At 61.4% G+C, this 21,595-nt stretch overlaps 1 protein-coding gene across 4 annotated transcripts in view; it reads right to left on the bottom strand.

Moving 5' to 3' along the window:
* The window catches only part of COL18A1 (collagen type XVIII alpha 1 chain), a 101,117-nt gene that overhangs the window by 12,237 nt on the left and 67,285 nt on the right, over nucleotides 1-21,595 (bottom strand). For 2 of the 4 annotated variants that reach the window (XM_078358754.1, XM_078358752.1), the window contains 25 exons: nucleotides 20,977-21,053; nucleotides 20,502-20,717; nucleotides 20,117-20,143; nucleotides 18,696-18,758; nucleotides 18,505-18,591; nucleotides 17,994-18,047; nucleotides 17,677-17,835; nucleotides 16,615-16,677; nucleotides 16,114-16,140; nucleotides 12,039-12,170; nucleotides 11,527-11,589; nucleotides 10,642-10,668; nucleotides 9,705-9,740; nucleotides 9,006-9,077; nucleotides 8,659-8,694; nucleotides 8,230-8,319; nucleotides 6,954-6,983; nucleotides 6,829-6,855; nucleotides 6,383-6,445; nucleotides 6,047-6,121; nucleotides 5,168-5,194; nucleotides 4,828-4,881; nucleotides 4,340-4,414; nucleotides 3,000-3,068; nucleotides 71-113 (listed from right to left, as the gene is read on the bottom strand). In XM_078358754.1, coding sequence (XP_078214880.1) covers nucleotides 71-113; nucleotides 3,000-3,068; nucleotides 4,340-4,414; nucleotides 4,828-4,881; nucleotides 5,168-5,194; nucleotides 6,047-6,121; nucleotides 6,383-6,445; nucleotides 6,829-6,855; nucleotides 6,954-6,983; nucleotides 8,230-8,319; nucleotides 8,659-8,694; nucleotides 9,006-9,077; nucleotides 9,705-9,740; nucleotides 10,642-10,668; nucleotides 11,527-11,589; nucleotides 12,039-12,170; nucleotides 16,114-16,140; nucleotides 16,615-16,677; nucleotides 17,677-17,835; nucleotides 17,994-18,047; nucleotides 18,505-18,591; nucleotides 18,696-18,758; nucleotides 20,117-20,143; nucleotides 20,502-20,717; nucleotides 20,977-21,053 — 1,692 coding nt within the window. The remainder of the gene's footprint in view (nucleotides 1-70; nucleotides 114-2,999; nucleotides 3,069-4,339; nucleotides 4,415-4,827; nucleotides 4,882-5,167; nucleotides 5,195-6,046; nucleotides 6,122-6,382; nucleotides 6,446-6,828; nucleotides 6,856-6,953; nucleotides 6,984-8,229; nucleotides 8,320-8,658; nucleotides 8,695-9,005; nucleotides 9,078-9,704; nucleotides 9,741-10,641; nucleotides 10,669-11,526; nucleotides 11,590-12,038; nucleotides 12,171-16,113; nucleotides 16,141-16,614; nucleotides 16,678-17,676; nucleotides 17,836-17,993; nucleotides 18,048-18,504; nucleotides 18,592-18,695; nucleotides 18,759-20,116; nucleotides 20,144-20,501; nucleotides 20,718-20,976; nucleotides 21,054-21,595) is intronic. The other 2 variants (XM_078358755.1, XM_078358753.1) reach the window with 1 other exon arrangement.

Below are 21,595 nucleotides of genomic sequence, written 5' to 3'. Positions count from 1 at the left end.
GGAAGGAACATGAGGCCCTAGAGGGTCCCTTCCACAGCCTGTATCCCCAGCTGGGAGCCCGGGCCCTCACCTGGCAATCCTGGACGCCCGGGGCGGTTCAACTCAACAAACGCCTGCAAGGAGCGGGGAGAGGCGGCAGCTGAGGGTGATGTTCTGAAACTGAGGCCACCGCCACTGGGTCCCCAAGCCCAGAAGCACCGCCACGGTGGGAGGCCACGAGGCAGCCTCCCCAGCTCAGACACGGGAGGAAACAGGTGCGAGGCCACGAGGCAGCCTCCCCAGCTCAGACACAGGAGGAAACAGGTGTGAGGCCACGAGGCAGCCTCCCCAGCTCAGACACAGGAGGAAACAGGAGGGAGGCCATGAGGCAGCCTCCCGCACCCAGACACGGGAGGAAACAGGAGGGAGGCCACGCAGCCTCCCCAGCTCAGACACGGGAGGAAACAGGTGCGAGGCCACGCAGCCTCCCCAGCTCAGACACGGGAGGAAACAAGAAGGAGGCCACAAGGCAGCCTCCCCAACTCAGACACGGGAGGAAACAGGTGCGAGGCCACGAGGCAGCCTCCCCAGCTCAGACACGGGAGGAAACAGGTGCGAGGCCACGAGGCAGCCTCCCCAGCTCAGACACGGGAAGAAACAGGTGCGAGGCCACGCAGCCTCCCCAGCTCAGACACGGGAGGAAACAAGAGGGAGGCCACGAGGCAGCCTCCCCAGCTCAGACACGGGAAGAAACAGGTGCGAGGCCACGAGGCAGCCTCCCCAGCTCAGACACGGGAGGAAACAGGAGGGAGGCCACGAGGCAGCCTCCCCAGCTCAGACACGGGAAGAAACAGGTGCGAGGCCACGAGGCAGCCTCCCCAGCTCAGACACGGGAGGAAACAGGAGGGAGGCCACGAGGCAGCCTCCCCAGCTCAGACACGGGAAGAAACAGGTGCGAGGCCACGAGGCAGCCTCCCCAGCTCAGACACGGGAGGAAACAGGTGCGAGGCCATGAGGCAGCCTCCCCAGCTCAGACACGGGAGGAAACAGGTGTGAGGCCATGCAGCCTCCCCAGCTCAGACACGGGAGGAAACAGGTGCGAGGCCATGAGGCAGCCTCACCAGCTCAGACACGGGAGGAAACAGGTGGGAGGCCATGCAGCAGCCTTCCCAGCTCAGAGATGGAGGAAACAGGTGCGAGGCCACGAGGCAGCCTCCCCAGCTCAGACACGGGAGGAAACAGGTGCGAGGCCACGAGGCAGCCTCCCCAGCTCAGACACGGGAGGAAACAGGTGCGAGGCCACGAGGCAGCCTCCCCAGCTCAGACACGGGAGGAAACAGGTGCGAGGCCACGAGGCAGCCTCCCCAGCTCAGACACGGGAGGAAACAGGTGCGAGGCCACGAGGCAGCCTCCCCAGCTCAGACACGGGAGGAAACAGGTGCGAGGCCACGAGGCAGCCTCCCCAGCTCAGACACGGGAGGAAACAGGTGCGAGGCCACGAGGCAGCCTCCCCAGCTCAGACACGGGAGGAAACAGGTGCGAGGCCACGAGGCAGCCTCCCCAGCTCCGACACGTGAGGTAACAGGTGTCAGGCCACGCAGCAGTCTCCCCAGCTCAGACACGGGAAGAAACAGGTGCGAGGCCACGAGGCAGCCTCCCCAGCTCAGACACGGGAGGAAACAGGAGGGAGGCCACGAGGCAGCCTCCCCAGCTCAGACACGGGAAGAAACAGGTGCGAGGCCACGAGGCAGCCTCCCCAGCTCAGACACGGGAGGAAACAGGTGCGAGGCCACGAGGCAGCCTCCCCAGCTCAGACACGGGAGGAAACAGGTGCGAGGCCACGAGGCAGCCTCCCCAGCTCAGACACGGGAGGAAACAGGTGCGAGGCCACGAGGCAGCCTCCCCAGCTCAGACACGGGAGGAAACAGGTGCGAGGCCACGAGGCAGCCTCCCCAGCTCCGACACGTGAGGTAACAGGTGTCAGGCCACGCAGCAGTCTCCCCAGCTCAGACATGGGAAGAAACAGGTGCGAGGCCACGAGGCAGCCTCCCCAGCTCAGACACGGGAGGAAACAGGAGGGAGGCCACGAGGCAGCCTCCCCAGCTCAGACACGGGAAGAAACAGGTGCGAGGCCACGAGGCAGCCTCCCCAGCTCAGACACGGGAGGAAACAGGTGCGAGGCCACGAGGCAGCCTCCCCAGCTCAGACACGGGAGGAAACAGGTGCGAGGCCGCGAGGCAGCCTCCCCAGCTCAGACACGGGAGGAAACAGGTGCGAGGCCACGAGGCAGCCTCCCCAGCTCAGACACGGGAGGAAACAGGTGTGAGGCCATGCAGCCTCCCCAGCTCAGACACGGGAGGAAACAGGTGCGAGGCCATGAGGCAGCCTCACCAGCTCAGACACGGGAGGAAACAGGTGGGAGGCCATGCAGCAGCCTTCCCAGCTCAGAGATGGAGGAAACAGGTGTGAGGCCACGCAGCAGCCTCCCCAGCTCAGACCCGTGAGATAACAGGTGTGAGGCCACGCAGCAGCCTCCCCAGCTCAGACACGTGAGGTAACAGGTGTGAGGCCACGCAGCAGCCTCCCCAGCTCAGACACGTGAGGTAACAGGTGTGAGGCCACGCAGCAGCCTCCCCAGCTCAGAGATGGGAGGTAACAGGTGCAGGGTCACACGGGTTCCCTCACTCAGCAACGGGAGGAAACAGGAATTTGGAGAACCAGGAGCCCTGGTGTGAGGCCACTTGCTGAGCCTGGGAAAGCAGGGGTGCCCCCAGCACCCCTGGGCTCTGGCCCTCGGCAGAATTCCAGCTGGAAGTGGCTGCATGCCCAGAGAGTCCTCCCTTCCCGAGGCCTTCACTTTCCTCAGGAACTCACCTCCTAATCCACCACCCACCAGACTGGCCCATCCCAGAAGGACCTGCAGATGCAGAGGCCCAGGGAGAAGAAGGCCCAGCCCATCTGCGGGGCTCTGCATGAGAGCCATGGGCAGCCACAGGACAGTGGGCACACTGGGGACTTACATTGCTGTCGTAAAGAGGAGTCCCTGGAGGGCCTGGGGGTCCTGGAGGCCCCGGGGGCCCGGGCATTCCCTGTGGGGAGGGCAGAGAGCTGTTAGTTAGGGTTATAGGCTGCCAGTCAGAAAGCAGGTGAGAGCAGGAGCGGTTCAGAAAATCAGAAAAATCAGAAAGCTGGCCGCCTCTACAGGCAGAACCGAGAATGCAGTGGGTCACTTGGGCCATGACTCTCTGAGGACAGGAGCTGGCCCTGGCCCTGGGCCCACCTCACCCCATACCAGAGTCATGCACAAACGTCCCTCGGAGGAGTGAAGAGGCCACTGTGTCTCAGGTAAAAGGTGACTAAAAATGCTCCACCCTGCTGACACTAGGAGACAGCAGAGTGGAAAACACAAAGCCTGGTGTGTGTGTGTGTATGGATGGGTGCACATGCGTATGAGAAACCACGCTGGCGTGTGTGTGTGTATGTGTGTGTATGAATGGGTGCACATGCGCATGAGAAACCACGCTGGCCTGTTGTGTGTGTGTGTATGGATGGGTGCACATGCGTATGAGAAACCACGCTGGCCTGTTGTGTGTGTGTGTGTGTATGGATGGGTGCACATGCGTATGAGAAACCATGCTGGCCTGTGTGTGTGTGTGTGTATGGATGGGTGCACATGCGTATGAGAAACCACGCTGGTGTGTGTGTGTGTGTGTGTGTGTATGAATGGGTGCACATGCGCATGAGAAACCACGCTGGCCTACTGTGTGTGTGTGTATGGATGGGTGCACATGCGCATGAGAAACCACGCTGGCCTGTGTGTGTGTGTGTGTGTATGGATGGGTGCACATGTGTGCATATGTCCGTGTAGGTGTGGGTGTGCACATATGTACACATGGCTGTGCCTGTGTAGACGCACACGTGAATGTGAATGTGCATGTGTTTGGGTGCATGTGTGCATATGCATGTGTATGTGTGTGCATGTGCGTACATCTGTGTACATGTGTGCATGTACATGTGCAGTGTGTTTGTCCATCATGGAATGGGCTAGGGAGGGCTCACACATGTATCTGGACACACACGTACATGTGCAGATGCTTATGTGTATGTATGCGTGTGCAGGTATTTTGATTTGTACATGCATGAAGGCATGTGTATATGGACACGTGCAGGTGCATGGGCATGTATGTTGCACATGTGCACACATGTAGAGTGGCCACGCGTGTGCATGACTGTGCATGGGTATGGCAGGAGCAGTGCAGTGTAGCCACACGGTAGGAGCTGCAGGACCCCAGGCTATGGCCAGGCCACCCCCAGGCCTTGGTCTCCCTGCCACCCGGGCCGCCCCTTGAGGGATACTCACCCTCATGCCAATTCCAAGGCTGGCGTCTCCCGGCTCCCCTTTCTCTCCCTTCAATCCATTCATCCCAGGGCGACCCTGGGGTGGGGCACAGGGGTGTGAACTGCTGGGCAGTGGGCATCACCAGCCAGGTTTCTGCAGGGTAGCTGCTGTAGCACCACGCCAGGCCCCGCCCGGCCCAGGCTCAGCCTAGCACACTTCTAGCCCTCAGGCTGCCCCAGCCCTTCTCACTCCTTCTTCCTGCTCAAGGTCTCTTTCAGGAGGAGGTGACTGATCCCAGCACACCCAGGGCCGCTTCCCTGTATCCCCCCAGGGCCTCCTCCTGGGTCCTGGCTACGCACATCCAGGACAAGAGCTGTGCTCAGGCAGGGCCGGTTCTGGGGAGAGGACAGTAATGTCCTCCCCTCTGGGCATGTCACCCCTGTGGGCCTGGGCTGCTCCCCACTGCCAGGTCCCATCTGCTGCCCCCACAGGAGATCCCAGGTCCTCACCGGCCGTCCAGGAAAGCCAATCTCTCCCTTGTACCCAGGCCGTCCATATGGACCCTGCGGGAGGAAGGGAGCCAGGCTTAGTGGAGCAGACCCCAGCCTTCGTCCACGAGCCGGGGAGGCCCTGTTCAGGAGCCGGTGAAGCAGAGGGGCCATGCAGAGCTCAGCGCCCTGGGCCACCCATTGGCTCCGAGGAGCCCGCTGCGACCTCACACCAACACCTGCCCCAGACACTTTAAAGCTGCACTTGGGAGAGGAGCCCTGGGCCGCACAGCTTAGCGAGCCTGTCCTTGGGGGCCATCATACCCGAGCTCAGTGCAAAGAAAGCCAGGGGTCCACTTACCGGGGGTCCTCGGAAGCCCGGCTCTCCCTGAGCAAAAAACAAAAAGGCAGTTAGGTGGTGGCTTGTGGCCCACCTGGCAGCCTCCCTGAGGACCCCTATGGCCCTCTGGGTGCATCGGGCAGACCCCAAGGCGCAAGCAGCTCTGTGGAGGGTGGGAGCCGCCAGTGGGGGAGGTTCAGGATTGGGGTTTGTGTCCACGTTGGTGCAAGAATGCGGTGCCCACATAGTCCTAGTTGCCGAAGGCCCCAGCTCAGATGCACAGCTGGGTGGGACGGGTGTTCTTGCTGGGCCTGGGTATCCTGTGTCTGAGGCACACCCAAACACCCCCGAGGGCTCAGTGCTCCCTTGGAAAGTGGGGGAGCCCGTGCCCCACACCCCAAAGATCCAGGATCCTCCCAGGACCCTCCTCCCGCTTGTCCGGGTGGCTGCCTGCTGGGGGCGGGGACCCAAGCACAGGCCCCTTGAGGAACTGACTCTGGGCCCTGCCCTGGGGTTGCAGAGAGGAAGGAACAGCTGCTGCCCATGGCATCAGGGCCTCCAGGAAGAGGCTGGAGGGGCAGCCAGAAACCTGCTGAGGCTGAGATGCTACAGCCTGGGTTCCTGCACCCCACAGACCAGGCCCCAGGGAGGCGCCAGCTCAGAGCTGCAGCCGTTGAGAATCTCCCCTCGGCAAGGTGGGCTCAGGGGCAGGGAGAGGATGAGGGGCCAGTGGGCCAGCCCACCTGGGTGAAAGAGGGGAGGGGCCATGCCTGGATGCTGGAGCCCTGCTTGGGCGGGGCTCGTGGGTCAGCAGGGAGACCCTCGGCAAGACCCTTCCCAGGCTGTCTCCACAGCCCCCAGAAGCTCCCACGCCCCCACATTGGAAGGAGGTTGCCTCACCTTGGCTCCTTTCTGGGCAGGGCCCAGGGCACTGCCATCAGGGCTGAAGATGCTGCCAGGCTCTCCCTTCTCACCCTGGAACGGCAGGAGGTCCGGCAGGGTCAGGCCAGCTCCTTCCCACAAAGCCTCACCCAGTGCCCTGAAGGCTGGAGTCCTCAGCCAGGGAGCAGCCTGGGTCCTCTTTCAGGTGGAGGTGACCACAGGGACAGCCCGAGTGGGGTGTACCCCTCACCGCAGAGGCTAGGGACTCCCGGATCCCCAGACAGCGGTCACCTGGACAGGCCGGGGCCACCCCTGGGTCATAGAGGGGTTGAGGGACGGCGCCTGAGCCCTTACCTTGGGTCCCGGGGAGCCTCGTTCGCCCTTAGAGCCCAGGTCGCCCTTGGGCCCCGCAGGTCCCTGAAATGGGGGCCAGGCAGGGGTGAGGCCCGAGCAGCTGCGTCTCCCCCATCCCCAATGGCTGCTCCACCTCCTCCCACCGCTGTCCCCGTGACGTGCCTGCCTTGTCAATCCCCACCAGGACGCTCTCGGCCCCGCCTCACTCTGGACCCTGCAGGCCTCTGCAGGCAGAAGAAGCTGCCTCGGCCTCGAGGGTGCCCACCCAGTGTGGGGCCTGCCAGGGGCTCTTGCCCACATCCCGCTACCATCGCTTCCTCGTCCCCCAGGCTTGACAAGGTCCACCCCAGCTCTACAGGCTGCTCTGTGCCACCAGGTGGAGACCCTCCCTCCTCTGCAGGGAGGGCGGTGGGGGGCAGTGCTCAGTTCGGGGCGAGGTTACTCACAGGAAAGCCTGCGAAGCCGGGCCGGCCCTGGGGAAAGAGGGACGGCGTCAGCTGGGGTCACCACACACCTGTGCCGCAGCCTGGGCCCCACCCAGCCTTGAACCCAGGTCCCCGCAGGCACCTACCTCGGATCCCGGCACGCTCCGGACGGCTCCCTGTCCACCAGCCGGGAGAAAGGAATCAGAAGCAAAGAATTGCATTTAAAATCAAGCCGGACCCTCACTGTGAGACTTACAAGATCAACAGAACAAAACGAAACAGGAAATTCAGGAAAACGCTGCTTTCCGTGTTCCTGGGCCGGGAGCGTCCCTCCTGAGCAGCTCCTCTCGCTCAGAGCGGCGGGACCAGACTCCAGACACCCTGAGGGCCACGGTTTTCACTTCCATTTTGGTTTAAGATGCTCCTCCCTCTGCTAGATGCTCCCTTCTAGATGCTGCCAGCGGAAGCAGCTCAGCCGACCAGGGGCTTTTCTGATGTTACGATGACTTGATTGTCACACCCAAGTCCCTGTGGCCTCTGGGCTGCCCCTGCCTCACGATGCCCATCCGGCTGCTCCTAGCAAAGCCACGCGGAGGTGGCTCTCCCGCCTGTACCCAACCCCACCTTCCTCTCCAGACTGCTGCGGTCCCACCTCCTAAGTGAGGGCCCGGAGCACAGGGGTAGGTAACTAGTCCAGGGTGAGGGCTGACGGTGCCTGCTCTTAGCTCTGCCCAGGCAGCCCCTCCCACTGGCAGCCACAGAGAAGCAGGGATCTGAAGCCCTGCCCACACCCAGCTCTGCCCCCTGGGCCCTGCATCAATCCCCACCAGGACGCTCTCGGCCCCGCCTCACTCTGGACCCTGCAGGCCTCTGCAGGCGAAAGAAGCTGCCTCGGCCTCGAGGGTGCCCACCCAGTGTGGGGCCTGCCAGAGGCTCACACTCCTGCCTAGACACGGGGCTTGGGGCTGCCGCTGCATTCCATGTGGCCGGGCTGGGCAGGGTGGCGTCTGCCTGTGAGGCCAGGGTGGCGTAGGAACCAGTGGGACACGCTGCTGGCTGGCATAGAGGGTACAGCTGAAAGGCCTGATGGACGGGCCTCAGTGGAGAGGAAGGTTCCAGAACTGACACAGCCTTCAGCAGAGGGCCAGGGGCATGTCTGCTTCTTCTGACGGGGCAGCTGGAGGACTACATGCAGCCTCACGGCCACAGCGTCAAGGACACAGGGACTGACCCCAGGCCTCAGCAGCCCCCATGCCTGAGGCATCCCTGACCTGGGGCCTCAGCAGCCCCCACCGTGGAGTCAGAGTGTGGCCTTGAGGTCAAGGCCTGGCCTGCCCTGTGGGCTGTGGGGGGTTCGGGGAGGGCTCTCTGCACCCAGTGGGAGGTCTGGACATTGGGTGGCCACCCATGCAGCATCCTTACGTCCTGCTCCGACACGTAGACCACAGGCCCCGGGGGTCCAGGGGGGCCAGGGAGGCCTGGCTGCCCGACTCCGTCCTTCCCTGGATCTCCCTGGAAGAAGATGCCATGTGTCCAGCATTTCATCTCAGCCACTCTGGCCATGACCCCAGAGCCACCCAGCCCTGGAGGGGGTGCCCAGAGCCCACGGGGGGTGAGGAGGGCACAGGGCTGTGGACTGCAGCCTTGGAGTCCCCTCCCAGGCAGGGCAGGGAGATGGCTGAGCTGCACAGGCTGCCCCTGCCTAAAAGCCGGCCTGCCGACTTCAGGGTCTTTGTCCTGAGTCTCTGAAGCCACGTGGACAGCAGCGGCATGGACCCGGGGGCAGCTGAGGCCAAGCCTTCCGGATGTCCCAGCACCCCCTACCCCATCCACCTGCCCAGGGACACTCACCTTTTCTCCCCGGCTGCCTCTGTCTCCCTTTGGCCCCTGAAGACAGGAAAGAAATGGTTCATCATAAATAGAAACAGGAGCCCCGTCCAGGAGCCCCCAGGCTCCCACGAGGGACGACTGTGAATGAAGACCTGCAGTTTTTTATTTCCAGACCGGGAGGGGCCTGGGAGAGAGACAGCCAGCAAAAGCCCTGATGGAGACATGCACTCTGGCTCCTGGCACTCAGAGACCCGGAGGGAACACGGAGGCCCAGGGCCCGGGGGACACACCTCCTGCCAGCTTTCAACTTGGCATGGTGCCTTTGGGGCTCCACGCCTTCGCACCCCAGGACCACCAAGGCCGCTCACCTGGGGCCCAGCAGTGCCCTCTCTGCCGGGGAGGCCGGGGAACCCAGGGGCTCCATCTGCTCCAACTTCTCCCTGAAAGGGACACATGGAGGATGCAGGGCGTCGGCCACATGCCCAGGGCTGCAGGGACCCTCATGAGGAGTCTGGAGAACCCCTGGACATGGTGACAGCCTGGTCTTCTCTCACCCCTGTGGGCCTAAGCGGGGGCTGTGGAGGGACGGAGAACCTGGGAAGGGGGTGTCAGGAGGAGGGGGAGTTGAGGGAGGGGAAAGTTGGGGGAGGAGGAAGTGGGGGAGGGGAATGGGAAGGAGGAAGTGGGGGCGAGGGGGAGAAGTAGGGAGGAAGTGGGAGGAGGAGGAAGTAGAGGAGGGGGATGTTGGGGAACGGGAAGTGGGGGAAAAGGAGGGAGAGGCAGGAGGCTGGTGGCAGGGGCGGAGAGGCCTGCACAGTCAGGCAGCTGGGAGGGAGGAAGGCTGTGCTCCCAGTGCAGTCAAACCTGTAGGTGCCCTAGGGTTGGGTGCCCGGCATGTGGGTGTCCTGGCAGTTTTGCCTTTGAAACTGGCACATTTTCAATTATAAAGAAAGGATGGTGGGAGGAAGAGCAGGGGAGGCCGCCCCGAGCCAACCTCTGGCAGGCGTCTGCCTGGGCCCTCCCTGCCCCTGCCTGGCCACGTCTCTGAGCCCCAGCATCATGCTTACCTTGGCCCCCGGTGGCCCAGGCATGCCAGGATCCCCCTAAATGGATAAAGGGTCTCATGAGCACCTACTGGGGCCCACCCAGCTCCCCAGGCAGCGTCCACCCCAGGGGAAGGGAAGAGTGAGTGACCCAGGATGCAACTCATGCCCCTCCCCCAGCCCAGACTTGTGCAGGGACCCCGTGACCCATGGTGGCCAAAGGCACCCGGTCTGGTCTGCAGTGGAGCCTGGGGGCATATTCTATCACTGGGACTCCAAGCAGAACCCTGCTGAGATGACCTCACTTTCCCAATTTAAGAAAGTGAACACACAGCCCTTCCAAAGTCAGCCTCTTGAAATGTCCAATGTCTTGCAAATGAAAGCAGAGCATTCTCAAAGGAGCGGGCGCCAGGACAAGGCTGGTGACAAGTGAGAATCCAGCCGCAGGGTGGGCCCCGTGCGCCCAGGGCCCCTTGCCACCAAGCAGACGATGCTTTGATGTGCACAGCTGGGTGAAAGGCGGCTGCTGCCCAGGGCCCAGGTGAGGGTGGGGTCTTTGGGGCAGGCTGGGGGCTGGTGTCCTCCAGGAACAGGGGAGCAGAGGACAAATTCCCAGGTCCTCCAGGGTCACCACACCTGTCACTAAGGCTGAGATGGGGACCCCGGGTTCTTCCCGAGCCCCTCTTTCAGCCCAAGTCAGAGAGTGTGCTGCAGGAACGTGAACCCCGGAATCCTGATTCATGGGCTTCGGAGAGAGAACGGGACAATAATCCTTCACACTGGAGGTCCCGATAGGAGCTGTGTGTGATTATTTCCCAGTTCAGCTTTTTGCTGCATTTTGCAAATTTCCCGTGCCAAATTCATCCTACGCCTGCCATCCAACAACTTGAGGCGAGGCCCTGTCTCCCCAACCCCAGGGTGCCAAGGCCAGGGCCAAGCCAGCGACCAGGCAATCACTGACCTTGAGTCCTGGCAGGCCTGGGGGTCCCTGTGAGGGCAGAGGAGATGTTAGTGCAGCTGCAGGCCCTGCGGTGAGATGCTCACCCCACAAGGAAAGCCGGCGGGTAACAGTCAAGACTTCAAAACCCGTGTGTGGAAGGAGGGGTGCTAGTGAAAGTGGTGAAGCTCTGCTAACTTCCCGTGGACCCAGCTTGTTTCTGCCTAACTGAAATTCCTCATTCATTTTTCTCCGAGTGAGAAATGTGTCCCGACCACCCCTGCTCTCAACAGGCTGAGTCTCTGAGAGTGAAGCTGGATGCTGTGGCTTCAGCCGCCCACGTCTCAGGCAGGGGCTGTGGTGCCTACGGGCTCCTCTGTGCCGGCACCACGGGGGAGCCGGTGTCATGGAGGGGACAGCGGGGGTGGGGGAGGAAGGAGTGGCCGGCCCCTGGGTGTGCCCTGACACATGAGTTGTCTGAGCGGTTACCTGGGGACTTTGCTCACTCCTGGCTGGCCCTAACCCTGACCAGTATACACGCTGACGGTGCAATATGGCGGAGATGTCACAGGAACCCCAGATTCTCAGGGCAAACGTTTGTCACTTCCCAAAATTGAGCCACAAAAAGAATATGACTTGGATTTCCCCAGAAAGGCCTGTCCCTTAGGGTGCAGTGGCCCCGCTCCTCCGTCCTGACCACCCACTGTGTCTCCCACTTTGCAGACCGGGCCCTCCCCCCGTGATTTGGTTCAACAAAGGGGCATCTCCAGAGTAAGAGTGGCCAGCACAGTCCCCCGACATGCGGCCTGCTCCGCCCCAGGCAAGGCCAGCTGCTCAAGGGACACTCTTCTGCCCCAGGCAACACCCCCTCGCCCCTCAGAGCCGGCCACGCCCAGCTCATGGCAGTACCTGCAGCCCATCAGCGCCTCGGGCTGTCAACCAGAAGGGCCCTCCGGAGCCTTCCATGTCATCCTGGAGGAGTACAAGACACGTGTGGGCCTATGTCCCTTCTTGTGGAAGGACGCCTCCCTGGGACCAGCACTGCCTGAGCAGGACAGGCCATTCTTCGGGGCCATGGTGGCCTGGGGAGCTGCCATTCTGGGACGGAGACTGTTCACCTGGTGGCAGGGCCTGGGTGGGGACCCCCGAGGCCGCCTGTCTGCGATCAGCTTATGTGCTCTCTCTCCTGCGCAACGGTGCTGGGCGTGGCTGGGCCAAGTTCCCCAGGGGCAGCCCCTCAGCTCGGCAGGGCATGGGTGGGAGATGGAGCCCCCAAGGGGAAGACGAAATGGCAGGCTGGGGCAACGCCAGTGAGACCGCCGCCAGGGACATGCTGCTCTGTGAGTGCGATGCCAGGGGCAGCAGGTGTGGGGCACGGGCAACCCCTGGCTCTCTGGGGGTCAGATGCAGGTGGTACTCACAAATCCAGCGGGGAGTCCTGGTCCTGGCGGCCCGGGGGGTCCGGGGGGGCCTGGTGGTCCAGCAGGTCCGGGGGCTCCTGTGAGGCCGCTCTCCCCTCGAGCACCAGCGGGACCGGGGTCTCCCTTGCTCCCCTGCGTGGGGTGAGGAGAGCATGTTAGGGCCCAGCCCAGCCCCCACTGGCCCTGCAACCCCAGAGCAGACACTTTTTCTTAAGATGCTTTCTCAACACCTGCAAATCAGAAGGTAAGTAACGCCCTGCCAAGCAACGAAGGCCACGGCAGCAGGAGCCTTCCCCCGAGTTCACGGCGTGATTTCAGCCACTTAGAGACACAGCTGAGGACAGTGGCCTTCCCCCAAGTTCACGGCGCAATTCCAGCCACCTAGAGACACAGCTGAGGACAGTGGCCTTCCCCCGAGTTCATGGCGTGATTTCAGCCACTTAGAGACACAGCTGAGGACAGTGGCCTTCCCCCGAGTTCATGGTGTGATTTCAGCCACTTAGAGACACAGCTGAGGACAGTGGCCTTCCCCCGAGTTCATGGCGTGATTTCAGCCACTTAGAGACACAGCTGAGGACAGTGGCCTTCCCCCGAGTTCACAGTGTGATTTCAGCCACTTAGAGACACAGCTGAGGACAGTGGCCTTCCCCCGAGTTCACAGTGTGATTTCAGCCACTTAGAGACACAGCTGAGGACAGTGGCCTTCCCCCGAGTTCACAGTGTGATTTCAGCCACTTAGAGACACAGCTGAGGACAGTGGCCTTCCCCCGAGTTCACAGTGTGATTTCAGCCACTTAGAGACACAGCTGAGGACAGTGGCCTTCCCCCGAGTTCACGGCGTAATTCCAGCCACCTAGAGACACAGCTGAGGACAGTGGCCTTCCCCCGAGTTCACGGTGCAATTCCAGCCACTTAGAGACACAGCTGAGGACAGTGGCCTTCCCCCGAGTTCACAGTGTGATTTCAGCCACTTAGAGACACAGCTGAGGACAGTGGCCTTCCCACGAGTTCACGGCGTGATTTCAGCCACTTAGAGACACAGCTGAGGACAGTGGCCTTCCCGAGTTCACAGCGCAATTCCAGCCACCTAGAGACACAGCTGAGGACAGTGGCCTTCCTCCCGAGTTCATGGCACAATTTCAGCCACTTAGAGACACAGCTGAGGACAGTGGCCTTCCTCCCGAGTTCATGGCACAGTTTCAGCCACTTAGAGACACAGCTGAGGACAGTGGCCTTCCCGAGTTCACAGCGCAATTCCAGCCACTTAGAGACACAGCTGAGGACAGAGCCACAGAGCCCAAGCTTGGCTGGGTCGGGTGCACATGCACAGTGGGGGACGCAAGGGGAGGAGAGGAGGCTCAGGATCTGGGCCCACCAGGGGCACGAGTGGACGCAGGCGTTGCGGTGATTCTTAGTCTTAAGGCTATGAGAAGCAGGAGACCATGAGGTGTGTACCCATCTGCGACCCCCACATCTGTGACCCAAGGCCCTGGGCCACCTGGAGTTTCAGAGACCCAGGTGAGTGGTGAGAGCCAGGTGCAGGGAAGTGGGGCCGGGAACTTGAGGCAGGGAGACCTCAGGGCAGGAGGCCTCAGTGGCACCACCCCCCAATCACAGCCACACACTCCCTGAGCCTCAGTTTCCTCAGCTGTAGACAGAGAGGCCCAGGGTTCCTTCTCGGGCTTGGGACAGAGTCGAATGAGACAGCAGGAGCCCAGCACTGCCTGCAACTGGGGCAGGAATTCGACCGCTCCCTTGATAAGGTCACAGCCCAGGCAGAGGTAGGAAGCCCCCCTCAGTGGGGATTCCTGCTTCCCACATCCCCACAGCAGCCAGGCCTCCAAGCCAGGGCCTCACCTCCCGCACCCGCCAATTCGATCCCGAGTGACCCACCTCCTCTCTTCTAGGGCTGGTCTCACGTCGGGGTGGGGGGGGCACTCACTGCTCTAGGTCTTACAGATGGTAACATCTCGTACCCACTCACCCAGAGGGCTCACGTTACCAGAATCTTATAGTTTACTCCTGGGTTTTAATCTATTTTAGTGCTGGCATCCTTTTATTGTCTTTAAAAATCTCGTCTCCTTTATTTTTTCTTTTTAGATGCAGGGTCTCGCTCTGTTGCCCAGGCTACAGAACAGTGGCGTGATTGTAGCTCACTACAGCCTTGAACTCCCGGACTCAAACGATCCTCCTGCCTCAGCCTCCCAAAGAGCTGGGATTACAGGTGTGAGCCACTGTGCCCAGCCTCATCTAAGTTTTGATCTTTAAAAAGTGCCTATAAAAAAGTTTGCTTAGGTTGGGTGCCATGGCTCACACCTGTAATCCCAGCACATTGGGAGGCCAAGGCAGGCAGATCATCTGAGGTCAGGAGTTTGAGACCAGCCTGGCCATCTTGAAGAAACCCCGTCTCTACTAAAAAAAAAAAAAAAGAACAATAATTAGCCAGGTGTGGTGGCAGATGCCTGTAATCCCAGCTACTTGGGAGGCTGAGGCAGGAGAATCACTTGAACCCCAGGGGCAGAGGTTGCAGAGAGCTGAGATGGCGCCATTGCACTCCAGTCTGGGTGACAGAGTGAGATTTCATCTCCAAAAAAAGGTTTGTTGAAAACCTTTAACTTCATTCCCCTTTTCTGTTTTAAATTGTTTACAATTAGGTTGCAGGGTTCTAGATGGTTCTAGAATTCTCATTCATGTTACTTGAGATTTTAGATTTTTTAAAGCGTACACTATTTTCATACGTGCGTATCTAATTTTGGTGATTTTAAATCTGATCAAAATACTTCTCCCCTGCTTAACTCAAAGCCTTCATGCGTACGTGAATGTGCACATACTAAATACATGCATGTGCAGACTACAGATACGTGTGTGCACGCACATATGCTAGAGGTATGTATATGTATGTGTGTTAGAAAGGTATGTGGGCACACACCTAGAGATACACGTATGCAGATGTGCACATATGCTAGACACGTGTGCAGATAGCCTAAACACACATATGTACATGCTGTGCATACATGGTACATACACGTGTGCGTGTGCTCATATCTGGGAGATGCGTGCATGCACACAGGCTACGTGTGTGTGTGTGTGTGTCTGTCTGTGCTGGTGTGTTCACTTCCAGCCCATGTTCCTCTCAGCCCTCTGGGCTCTCACCCAACTCCCAGCCATCCTCTTCCCACTGGCCTTCCTTCCCTCCTCACTCCCAGCCTAGAGCTTGGCCTCGCTCTGGGGGAAGTTCCCTGTTAGTGCCCACCCCATCCAGCCCAAGGAGGGGAGCTCCTGACGTGAACATGATTTGAGTGGGCGGCCCCCAGAGGCCTGGATCCTTGAGGTGACCTCCAGGGGCGTGGGTGCTGGTGGGGTTGGCACAGACCCTGACATGAGGTCCCAGCCCGGCTCCCAGCCCCTCCTCTGCAGGTTCCAGCTCCTCCCTCCAGCTCCTCTCCCGCAGAACAGCAGGAGGAAGTGGGTCGTTGTGGGGGTGTCAGATAAGCTGTCTGGTCCAACCAGGCCACGGCCCAGACCTCAGGCTGCCCGAAGGAAGGCTGGGTCCATGTAAGAGCAGCCCTGAGTCCAGAGGGTCTGAGCAGACTCTGGGCCAGGCCAGGGCCCCTGAAGACACCCCAGCCGCCCTCAGCGCTCCCTCCAAGTATCCCCAGACGCTCATGAGAGTGCAGGACAGGCAGGGAGGGGGTTCCCTGTGGGAGGACGTTGGGTCCCCAGCTTAGGGCCCCTCTGAGGCCGCAGACAGCCTCTCCACCTGCAGTGGCCCAGCTGCTCCTCCTGAAGCTCCTGGGAGCTGCTTTATCGGGCATGGGTCACTGGGAGGTCGTTCCCACGTCTGCCCTCACTTCACCAGCCGACCACGGCTCGATGAAAGCCACCTCCCAAGAGTGACAGAGGCTGCTGCCAGTGCCTCCAGCAGGATGGATGGCAGGAGTGGGGGTCAAGGCCCACCCCGGGAGCCTCCTCCCTCTACCGCGAGGCCCCACCCTCTTTGGGGCATGCCGACTGAGCGGGCAGGCCCAGGGCTTGCGGGGCTCGGGGACCGGTGTGCCGGGTGTTCTGCTTGTACCTTAAGTCCCGGGGCGCCTGCTTCACCCTGTGTGGAAAAGAGGAGGATTACGACAAAATCAGACCCGCAGCACAGCGGGCAGAGGAGGGCGCGTCGCCCTGCCGGTAACTGTGTCCTGACCCTGCTCCCTGCTTTGCTTCATAGTTTCCGAGGCTGTTGCTGCCATCATCCCTCTTTCTGCTGTGACTGGGGTTCTGAAGGGAAGCCAAGCCCGATCCCAGTGCTGGACCCGGCTCCACAGGGGACCCGCACACTTCCCGGCTTGGAGAGCCCTTCGGCTCAGCCACAGGCTCTGAGCCTCGAGGGGCATTTACAGCGAGTGTCCCCAGCTCAGCCCAAAGCAGCGCAGCTCTCTCCCAAGGTCACTCTGGAGGCCACTCCCCAGGGGGCTGAATGCAGGCGCTTCCCACCAGGTCCACCCACAGACCCCCAGGGCTCGGCCACCCCGGCCACACGGTGTGGCACTGGGCCCCATTCACTCCAGACTCGAGGGAGACTTACGAGACTGCCTTTCTGCCCAGTCCTTCCTGGGGGCCCCTCTCTTCCTGGAGGGCCTGGGGGTCCCTGGGGGAGAGCAAAGCAGAGTGTGTCTTGCTGGCATTCAGCCACCAAAAAGATTTCTGAGTTAACAGATTATCTGAGCTTCAGGACATAAATCGTTCCCCAGACGCAGGGCCAGGGTCCCAGGGCTCACGGGAGATGCCAGTGCGTGTGCAGCCCACAGTGCCGTAGCCACGCTGGCAGGATGAGACAGCAGGGCTGACAGCCCCACACTGGGAGACACTATCACACACCGGGCTGGGTAATCGCTACCCCCTCCAGGAGGCCGTCTGACCGCAGGTATGAATGTGAATTAGGCACGTTCCTGAAGCCCAAACTGCCCCTGACAATTACCCTGGGGAGTGCCCGCCACGTGGCACCAGATGGTGCAGGATGCCTCAGAGCCGATGGGGACGGCGACGCCCATCAGCAGGGTGGGCTGGCTCAGGTGGGGACCATCCCAGAGCAGGGCCACACCACGTGTGGCCTCACTCCACAGTCCCTGTCCTATGCGTCATGACATGCTGCTGAGTGACCCCAGGTCCCAGGCCACGGGACACCAGTGCAGCGTGACCCAATCACACAGCCACCTCTGTGGGCACCTGCTGCTTGTCACGTGCCCCAGAGCTGCTGGGGACCCTGCCACAGGGCCCTGAGACCCCATGAGCCGCGCTGGCCAAGCAGGCTCCTCCCGTCCCTGGGCCTCCAGGGGTGCTGACCGCGCCTCTCCCACCCCCACCTGTGGGAATCACTCATGGAGACACTGTCTGTGTGGTCCGTGGACCCAAAGGGCCAGAGGGGTGGGAAGCCTTGCTTGTGGTCACCCTTGGTCAGCACCCCCAGAACCACAGGGTGGTCACACAGGGCCCCTGCATGCCCCAGGGCAGCCCTGTAAGCAGCCACCCACCAGCTCCCAGAGGAGACAAGGTGAGAGGGGGTGAGGACTGGGGTTCCCGGTGGTAGGGCAGGGACCCCCACTCCCAGCAGACAGGGCCCCCAACACTGATGGGGGGCAGGACTTACCGGTAGACCAGGAATCCCGGGGGGACCCTCCCGCCCAGGCACACCAGGAAGACCTGCGGGTCCTGGGACGTCGGAGCTGTTCATGCCAAAGCGGCCGGGCTCACCAGGCAGGCCTGGGACACCAGGGGGGCCAGGGGGGCCGGGGAAGCCTCGAGGACCCTGGACGTGGCAAACACAGATGGTCACGGCCCATGTGGCACCCACCAGGATGACCACCAACCCCAAACCGGGCCTGGTCCCAACCCCCCATAGGACTCCAGCTGCATCTTGGGGTTCTGCAGCCTTTCGGGCACAGACACTGGCCAAGGGCCACTCACCCGCAGGGCCTCCAGGTCACCACCAAAACCAGACCCCTCCATGTCAATGAATGTCTGCAGGAGAGAATGGGGAGACGTGGTGCCCAGAGTCTGGCCCCCCATATGGCTCCTGCCTCCCTGCCGGCCAGGGTGACTCCTGCTCCCGCCCCGCCCCCCAGGACTGCTTCTGCCCTCCCCCCTCGCCCCCAACTAGGCCTACTCCCAGTGCCCAACCTGGACTAATTCTGCCCCCTCCCCGGACTCCCTGCCTGGCCTACTCCCGGCCCCACAAACTGCCTATCAAGCTATTTCTACGAGGAGCTGAGAAACCACGGCCCCTCCGCTGCCCCAGAGAAGCTGAAGGCAGGTAGGCGAGGTCTCTCACCACACCTGTGACCCTCAGCTCAGCTGAGACCCCACATAAGCCCCTGAGGGTGGAGCTGATGCACCTGGACCAGATGCCTGCCAGAGGCAGTGCCCACTTTTGAGAAGGGCAGACCCCGGGTCGCAGGAAGCCAGGGGTGGGACTCACCAGCTTGTCATGTCTGAAGGAGGGTCCTGGAGGCCCCGGAGGCCCTTGGGGTCCTGGGGGCCCTCTCACTCCAACCCCGGGGTCGCCCTGGGAACACAAGACAAGCCCATCACACCCTGAGCACAGGCAGCCCCCCACCTCAGGCCAAGGGCAAACACAGAAGGGGGCCCCACCCAGCTTCAAAGACTCACCTTGTCACCCTTGGGGCCCATGTCCCCTGGGGTCCCAGGGAAGCCCTGTGGCCCTGTGTCGCCCTGGAAGACAGTAGCCAGGGTCCCTGTCAGCGGAGGCACCACCATAGGCCGTGGCCTAGCACCCTCTGTGCTCGTCCCCCAAGCAGGGGACCAACGGGAGCTGAGCTCTTCAGGGGAGTCCCCAGGGTCTGGAAGGTAGGAGGGTGCCAGGCCCATAGAGCAGCCCCCACCTGAGTCCATCTCGCCGGACACCTTGGGGAGCCAAGGGAACACCCCTCCAGAGGACGTGATGAGTCCCCGATGGCCTCCACAGTGGCCGGTGCTTAGACTGTTACATACGTGTGTGGGTATGCATGCCGTGTGTGTGAGGGGTGTGCTGTGTGTGTGGAGATGTGTGTGTGCATGTGTTTAGTGTGTGGTATATGGTGTGTGTGCATTGTGTAGTCTGGTGCATGTGTGGTATGTGTACGTGCGGTGTGAGTGCATACATGGTGTGTGAGGGGTGTGATGTGTGTAATTCAGAGTGTGCATGTGTGTAGTGTGTGGTGTATGTGTGGTGTGTGTGTGCATGTGTGTAGCATGCGGTGTTGTGGGGGAGTTGTGGACAGAGCACCTGCGTGTCTGCTACATGGGTCAGCAGGTGAGGGCCTTGTACGTAAGTGAAGGTCAGTGTTTTGAACCGTCCAGTGGGCGTGACAAAGGCGGGCCGGGCTCACTGTGTGGATGGGGAGGTCTGAGAGCGAGCCTGCTGCTGAGCCACGTGGCTCCTGCCCCACACACACTCACACGCACGCACACCGCCGCAGAGGCTGGGCCTGTGCCGCCCCCAGCCGACTGCCCTGCTTATCTGCCATGGCCCTCGTCACAGGCAGCCTGGCTGTGGGGTCGGGAATGACCACTGGGTGGCAGAGGCGATGCCCCCTGCCCCTTCAGACCCTCGAGACTGTTTTTCACGTGAAACCTCCTGCCGCGTGTTACCATTTGCTGGCCAGGCTGCTCCCGGGTCTCTATTTGCTTGTGATTTGACTGTCTTCTTGGAAACAGTGCTGCTGATTTTTAAAATCCGAACCGAGTGTTTTGAGATGGAAGCTCTGACTGTGCCCCCGGCCACTCGGAGGTCTGCCCCGTCTCGCCCCCGTCTCGAACCCGCTCCCCACTTCCGGCTTCTTTGCTGTGCGTTTCCCCTCTGAGGGTTTGGAAGCTCTGCCTTTTCTTACTCCTCTCCTTCCTGGTAGTTGTGGCCTAAACATCTCAACACAAATGCATAACTGCCTGTTTCCCGTCAACTCATCTTTTTTTTAAAGTTTCATTTTCAAAACAGTTTTGCTGTGCAGTCTCCTCACTGGGTCACGTTTAAACAGTGTCATCGGTGGCAAAGCCCAAGGTCTAGCACACGGGTTCAGGACAAGCAGACTCACCGGCTTCCCATCCTCGCCAGGGTCACCCTGAGTGTGCAAGAGAAGCCATTAGCGACGGTAAATGACACCTCTTGCCCACCCAGAATCTGCACGTGGAAATGCACCCCACGCTCGAAGTCCCCATGAGGTGGCAAAGACACCTTCCCCCGATGCCCCGGCCCCTGGGCCAGGAGCCTCTCACATCCACAAGGGCTGTGTCTGAGCAGCTCTGCCTCCCGCACCCGACCACCTCCCAGCACCAACCCCAAGCAGGGTCCCAGGGTCTCCAGCGTCCCAACGATGCTGCTGACCTGCACCCATCCCACTCCCATGCCAGCCACAGTCTCTCCCGCTCCTGCCCAAGCCCCACCTCCAGATGGGCCAGACTGGGGGTGCAAGGACTCACCGGCTCGCCGTCCCTTCCCGGGCTGCCATCCTTGCCCGGCAGCCCCGGAGGTCCTTGTGGTCCGGGGACAGGTTGCAATGCTGGGCCTGCAGGACCCTGGGGACTGACCGGGCACGGGGGACCCGGGGGACCGGGGATGCATGGGGAGCCTGGGGGGCCTGCCCGGCCAGGCAGGCCCGGAACACCTGGCTCCCCCTTCTGCCCCTTCAGGCCGCCCTGGGAATAAAAAGAATACAAGGGCCGGGGCTGGGGTGGGGCTCACACCTGCTGGCATGCCCCGCTGTGCCCTCCAGAGTCCCGGGCTGGGTTCTGCTTCCCCTGGTGGACATGCAGGGTGGACGCATGCTGGCACCGTGTGCTGGGCACAGAGGAGGTGCAGGTGCAGAGGGGCTCCATCAGGCTCGCCAGCCAGTGGCCCCAAGTGCCGCAGGAAATCTGGTTCACGATGGCTCAAGGGCGCGGAGAGTGGCCTTACCTCTTTCATGCGGCCACCTGGGGTCCGGACACTCCCGTCCCACGTGGAGACAGAATCTGAGCCAGGAAGCGTCTGAGCTGGAAAGAGAAGCAGAGTTGGCCAGGGTCAGGCCCCTCGGGCGCCCCCAGCTCTGCTCTCGGCCCCCCCGGGTGCCTCCAGTTTGATCCCCAGCCTGAAGCCGCATTTCCCAAAGCTCTGGGTCCCAGGCACCAGCAACAGGGAGAGAGAATTTAAAATCAGCAGCGAGCCCGTGTGGCCACCTAAGCCGACGACAGCTGAAGCGTGGTAGATGCTTCCTGAATGTGTTACAGGAGACCCAGCCCCGCAAACTCCTTGCCCACAGCATGCATTTCCCTTCTCCTTTTCCTCTCTTAACTCGTAATTAAAATAAAATTGAAAACCCAAAGACAGAAATCCTACACGAGAAGCACAGCGAACACCCAGCACCTGTACCCAGAACCAACATCGGGGCCTCAGCATCTCCCCACCTGCCTCACACACACATGTGCACGCGTGCGTGCACACACACTACACAAAATACACACCACACACACACACTACGCATAATATACACACACACATACACATTACACACATCACACCACACACACTACACATA

The sequence above is a fragment of the Callithrix jacchus genome, chromosome 21 (assembly GCF_049354715.1).
Source record: "Callithrix jacchus isolate 240 chromosome 21, calJac240_pri, whole genome shotgun sequence".
NCBI lineage: Eukaryota > Metazoa > Chordata > Mammalia > Primates > Cebidae > Callithrix > Callithrix jacchus.
The sequence above is the reverse complement of the archived record's forward strand: the minus strand, read 5'-3'. Positions and strand labels throughout refer to the sequence as shown.